This window comes from Plasmopara halstedii (genome assembly GCF_900000015.1).
Source record: "Plasmopara halstedii genome assembly, contig: Scaffold_1898, whole genome shotgun sequence".
Lineage (NCBI taxonomy): Eukaryota > Oomycota > Peronosporomycetes > Peronosporales > Peronosporaceae > Plasmopara > Plasmopara halstedii.
In genome coordinates, this window is record NW_020188806.1 from 74,978 (window position 1) to 80,651 (window position 5,674).

The 5,674-nt window shown below is 43.1% G+C and overlaps 4 protein-coding genes across 4 annotated transcripts; 2 read left to right on the top strand and 2 right to left on the bottom strand.

Moving 5' to 3' along the window:
* Nucleotides 1-32: 32 nt before the first annotated feature.
* On the top strand, nt 33-1,121 carry PHALS_02344 (WD40/YVTN repeat-like-containing domain; the record flags this gene model as incomplete). Its single annotated transcript, XM_024716827.1, has 2 exons — nt 33-222; nt 274-1,121. 2 exons carry the CDS (start codon nt 33-35, stop codon nt 1,119-1,121), a joined length of 1,038 nt encoding a protein of 345 aa, XP_024582386.1.
* A 582-nt stretch (nt 1,122-1,703) lies between these two features.
* PHALS_02345 (uncharacterized protein) lies at nt 1,704-2,015 on the top strand (the record flags this gene model as incomplete). Its single annotated transcript, XM_024716828.1, has 1 exon — nt 1,704-2,015. The coding sequence occupies one exon, from the start codon at nt 1,704-1,706 to the stop codon at nt 2,013-2,015; it is 312 nt and encodes a 103-aa protein (XP_024582387.1).
* Nucleotides 2,016-2,146: 131 nt separating this feature from the next.
* PHALS_02346 (zinc finger ccch domain-containing protein 64-like) lies at nt 2,147-4,056 on the bottom strand (the record flags this gene model as incomplete). Its single annotated transcript, XM_024716829.1, has 3 exons — nt 2,147-3,511; nt 3,569-3,661; nt 3,721-4,056. The coding sequence occupies 3 exons, from the start codon at nt 4,054-4,056 to the stop codon at nt 2,147-2,149; spliced, it is 1,794 nt and encodes a 597-aa protein (XP_024582388.1).
* Nucleotides 4,057-5,028: 972 nt separating this feature from the next.
* Nucleotides 5,029-5,355, bottom strand: PHALS_02347 (Protein kinase-like domain; the record flags this gene model as incomplete). Its single annotated transcript, XM_024716830.1, has 1 exon — nt 5,029-5,355. One exon carries the CDS (start codon nt 5,353-5,355, stop codon nt 5,029-5,031), a length of 327 nt encoding a protein of 108 aa, XP_024582389.1.
* Nucleotides 5,356-5,674: the final 319 nt, after the last annotated feature.

Genomic DNA, 5,674 nt, shown 5'->3' on the forward strand with positions numbered 1-5,674 from the left:
ATACCGTCCATCCAATATTCCTATAGACAATAATGCCGCAAGGGGCGGTAACTTTTAAGGGCCATTGCGACTCAGTGAACACACTGCTTTGCGACGAAAGTGTGCACCCCAATGTTCTTGCATCTGGTAGCGACGACGGTACTTGTCGTTTGTGGGATCTACGTACCACTCGAGTGTCAAAGTGCTTTCATATCAAGAGAGCACTAGGCACACAAGGCTCAGGTGAGAGTGCAGTCAATTCTGTAGCATTTGGGGAGGCCTCAACAGGTGCAGAAAGTGCATACATCTATGTCGCAGCAGGCAACAAGGTCCTTACATTCGATGTGCGGCAGCCAGCGCTAATAGTTGAACACACGGACCGTCCAATATTTCAGCAGAATGAAGACGAGATCAACACGTTGTCGCGACATCCTGGAAAGAATGGCAAGTTCTTATCAGCTCCGGATGATGCGGGCAACATATGTGTTTATGACATTGAAAGCCATCAACTATTCAAGAAGCTGAATGGCCAGCACACCAATATTTGTAGTGCAGCACCTTTTCGTCCAAACGCTCCATGGGACCTTGTGTCGGGAGGAATGGATGGGCTGCTGTTATTTTGGGATTTTTCTCGCGGTCGACTAAAATTTAGTATTGACCTTAATACTGGGCTAAATGGATTGGGTGATAGCGCTCTTACCAAAATTCGTAATGGAGGCACCCAACAAATGGTGAATCCACCACTAGTGCACTCATTAGTATTCGCACCGAATGGCAAGTCATTTGTTGCGGGTCTAGGAGATGCCAGCATAGCTGTTGTCAATTTTAATTCAAAGCAAATTGTGCGCCGTTTAGAACACCATAGTGCGATGGTTTCCCAAGTTCACTTTCCTGCATTTCGTGCTGAGGACCGTCTCGTGTCTGTTGCTAATGATGCGAAGGTGTGTATATGGGACTACCAGGCTGCACTTACCCCCGACATTATGATAAGTGGTGATCATTTATCCTCAAATTCATATTTAGTGACGGAATTTGCGTTGCCTAAAAGTCCTAATGCCATCACCACTACGTACCATCAGAACTGGATTGTCGTTGCAGACATGTCAAAGGAGATTAAAGCTTACTCTGCCGTGGAAAGGTGAAAGCAATATTCTTTTTCACTCTTGAAGAGTTTTATTGATTTTGACTACAAAGAAATGAAATTAAGTAAAAGATGGCTTCACATCAGTCCTAGTTACTCTGTGAAACGCAATGTGGTGCGTCCAATCCAAATTATTACTCCGGATTAAATATACCGCCATAGAGAATGTGAGTAACAATGCCCGCCTGTCATGTTAGCCTACTAATTGACCAGCTCGCCTGCGTCACACCTGCATCTTGCAATACTTCAAGTAGCGCCTGTCAATGTGAGACAGCAGATAAAACGCAAGACTTGTTGCATGTACCGTACTATACCTTTGTTAATATTGTTCAATTTCATTGATAAAGGCTTCAAGCCTAATTAGCATAAATGTTTTAAAGCTGGCTAACACCGTTTCCAGTGCTCTTAAAAAAGAAAAACCTTTTAGAATCTATAATTTACGCCTCCCATCAATATGAGGAAGTCAAATGAAGAAACACGTCGGACATCAAAGAGATGCAATCCGGAACGTCGATTCACAAACACTCACTTACCAATTCTCTTCATCGCACTCAAGTTATCAACCTAATACCATAGTATTGCCATGTTTGCACGTATGTCTCTTCGATTACCTACGAATGCAGTTCGCTGCCTTAGCTCGTCAACGCCCGTTCGCGCATTGCAACACACGCCTATGCCTGGAAATAATTTAAGTTTCTCGCCTGTATCAGAGGGTGAGAAGGTTTGGTGTGACGTGTATGGTGTAGACTATGAAAAGCAAATTGCCGAATCAGTGCATGAGTGCCCCGCCCAAGCTGTTGCCGTGAAGATCAATTACTCTACACTTTCTGATACGAAAGGTAAGAGCAAGCCTGACGTATGGAATGTCGTGGTGGAAGACAAGAGTTCTAAATGAAGCAAGCGACAAGATTCTCTATTTCATCGACCCGTTAGCTAGCGGACCTGATTCTCTATCTTATCGACCCGTATGCTAGCTTAGTACAAGTCTAGCTGCCGTATTATTCCAATCGAACTACATTTATGCTATTATTCTTCTCTTTCACTCAATTCATCTTCTTCAAGGGTGAAATCGAATGGTTTCCACTGGTTCTTAAATGATTGCGTCAGTTTTTCCTCCTCAGACTTGGAGATAACACAAAACTTCCAATTTGCGCGTCGTGGCATCTCCAGTAAACATGCCACTGCGTGGCGACCAAACTGAACATAGTGCTTGCCCTCAACGTGATGCAATAATCGCGTGCATCTATTCTCGCCATCAGGCACTTCAGCGTACAAGAATGGTTTGTTATCTGTTTGCTGACGTAGCGACTCAAGTAATCCTGCCGTTCCTTCTATGGAATCAGATGTCGAATTTGCGAGCAGCTCTCGAAATTTCACGTTGTATTTTTCACCCTCAGATTCAAAAATGCGACGAGCAGCGCCCGTTTTGTCTTTTGGTATGCCCACGACTTGCCAATGACAATGTGTAGCTCCCAGTGTTGCTACATTACGGTCCAATACCAGTATTTCCTTTTCCTGCGACGCGAAATAACGCCGCAACGCTTCTTTAAAACGATCCATTTCTCGCCACGTCTTATCACTCAAATTCAACGTCGAGGCTTCGTGGGCTATGGGTACAATAAGCACATGATCCTCGCAAATCGCACCTTTTGGCATGGCAAGATACGCCTCTTGACCAATGCTCACGATCAAGTGACGCTCTAAAGTTGGCGTCGACAGACAGAACCAGCACTCGGTGCGGTCTTCGACAAGCGAGCGAGGTTTTGTTCTTTGCTGGCCTGTACTTTCGTCTGGTAATAGACCACCTTTGCGCTGTCCTTTTGCTGCAAGTCTTTGATCGTAAAAAAACTGTGCACTATTAACACTATTTGCCGTTAACTGCTGAATCTGCTCAACCGAGAGATTACCAGTTGCAACCTTACGTCGTTTTGCATCACGTACTGTCCAATTAATCGTGTCATCTTTTGCATACAAATATGGATTCTGTGTCGTGCCAGTTGGAATGTCAACATGTTGCCGCTCTGTGGCACTCAGTTGCATGCAAGGTACAACTTGTAAAGCATGCAAATACTTGCGCGTCTTATCCTTCACCGTATTAACACTACTTAATCCGATTAAACGCGTGAGCTGCTTTCTCGCTGTACCACTCACTGTGCTCACGTACGGCAATCGTTGATAGAAAACATCTCCATCACTAACAATATGGTATTTGGGATGCACTTGTATCACGAAGTCTCTTATTGCCAAACTTCCTTGAAGATTTTGTAAGCTCGCAGGAAGTTGCGCTTCTGGGAGCAACAATTGAAAATTTGCTGGATACGCCGCCGTAAGCAAGAAGTCGACATTTCCATGATTTGCATTGGCAACAAGTTCTTGCATCAGGGTATCTACCTAATTCAGTACATAAATCAGTAACTCTTTTTTACAACTTGTCTGTCACAAACGTACTGAAGTCTTCGAATACATTAACACTGTTCCGTTCTCGTCTTCTTGTCCAAGAGATTCGGATCCTGATATATAAGCAACTTTTAATCCTGCAATCTGTCACTCACTCATTAATTCACTTCCTTCCGCAATTGTCAATAATATTGCTTTCTTACAGTTGCTATTCCAGCTCGAGCGAGACAAAAGAAACTCTCACCAACCTCTACAGGTTCAGAAAGTTGATTTGATACATTTAAACGATCAAAAATTTGCTTCTGACTGGCGCTTTCTTGCCACGACCGTGTCGACTCGTGCGCAGGTAGAAAATATGTTGGAACTGGTGGCTTTTTACCACCAATTGCGAGATATTCTTCCGGAAGAGGAAAGCAACGACCTATGCACATGAGTGCTACAAACGGATTTTCCTTAGCGGCAGCATTTAACTTGCGTACACGGTCGAATAGCAGCTCCCATTGGCCCTGGACGGCACCACACAATAATACTTTGGGCATCTTTTGTAAAACGAAGTATACGCTTTTCTATGTGTTTGTATACGTCTTCACTGAAGATAAAATTTGAACCTCTGAAACTTAATAAACATAATTTCGGTTGGAATATCAATGGGACAACAAGATTTTTTCAGAATGCTACGTTCCATCACAATGTTCAAGACGCGAATTATCATCGAGGTTGCAACGGACACTTGCAGATAAAGTTGAAAGTTCAAAATTCTCTAACCCTTATGTCGTCTATGAAAAGTCTACATTGAAGCATTAAACACGAACGTTTTATGATGTCATATTACCGAAATTTGACGCGAGGTTGCAATTTGTTGCTCAAAATAAAATGTAGCATTTACTACAATGACGTCTATGCTCGACCGAAAGTCGCCTTCGAAGTTCCCAATGTTAGTGATGTTTGGAAGTTTGAATGAAGACTTTGAGAAGTTTCTTGAAGGCATAAAAAATTAAAGCGCAAATTGCAGCTCTTTAACGTATTCAACATACTTAACGGTGAGTCGCTGAAGACTAGTCAAAGAAATTGTGATCAAAGTTGCTTCTTGAAGAAAGTGACAACGGATCTTTGATCTGAACCACCAACTTTTTGCCGCGCTAAATGTCCTCATTACCTTCAATGCAATCTTTCGTCTTATATTTCAAGCATACATACAGATGACACCAGGGAACACAACTTGTTGAGCGCAGCATAGCCGACTTGCATATAAAAAACTCGCAATGCCAGACTTCCCATTCATCACGACCAACACTTTGTACTTGTCTGGCGTCAAGAACGTAGAAGATTGCAATAACAAGATAATCACTATCACATATTGGTTCTCTGTTGGCCCATTTCAGTGTTGTGATGAATCACACGAGGTAGCACGACACGTCCATGAATTCACAATTTCAGTTAAAAAACAATACTAAGATTAAGTAGCAATGTTTCGACCGTTTACTGCGTTGCTTGGACAATGGAGGTTTACTTCAATACTTTGATTCGGATAGAAACATTCGATACAGCCATTCCAAATCATGAGCTGGATCCAACTTGGCTCCTCCATGTGCACCTTTAGGCCAACTAATTTCCGGATTCATCCCATAAGGATAAATGTCGACACCAGCAACACCTGCCCAGTCAAAATCAATCAGAACAACCTTCTCTTGCGAGCCATGGAGAAACACATTGGGTGGCCGCAAATCTCCATGTACAAAATTGTTTTCACGCAACTCATCAAGCAGCAACTTCAGTTGGCGTTGGTCATCGCCAGTATTAGTAGCTTCTGTTATACTCTTCAGTTCCCATTCTTCCATCTCAACACGCCACCAACAGCTCACAACTTAACAATGGCGGTGAATTTCCTTTTGATGCGCGGAAGTATTGCACGGTGTCACCATAGCGTCCTTCCACAAACTTGATAATTTTTTCGTGGCCATCTGCATACACTTCTCTCGTGATTCTCACGTAATTAGGCGTGCAACCTATTGGGAGACAAGGAGCAGAAATCTTGCTGAGTTCATTTCGCACATAGTAATCTTATAAGGCGAGAACAGCACGTTTTAACGACGCCAGATACAATAACACTGTTTTACGTAAATGGTTTGGTGCAGCCAACGGAAGTTGAGGCGACAA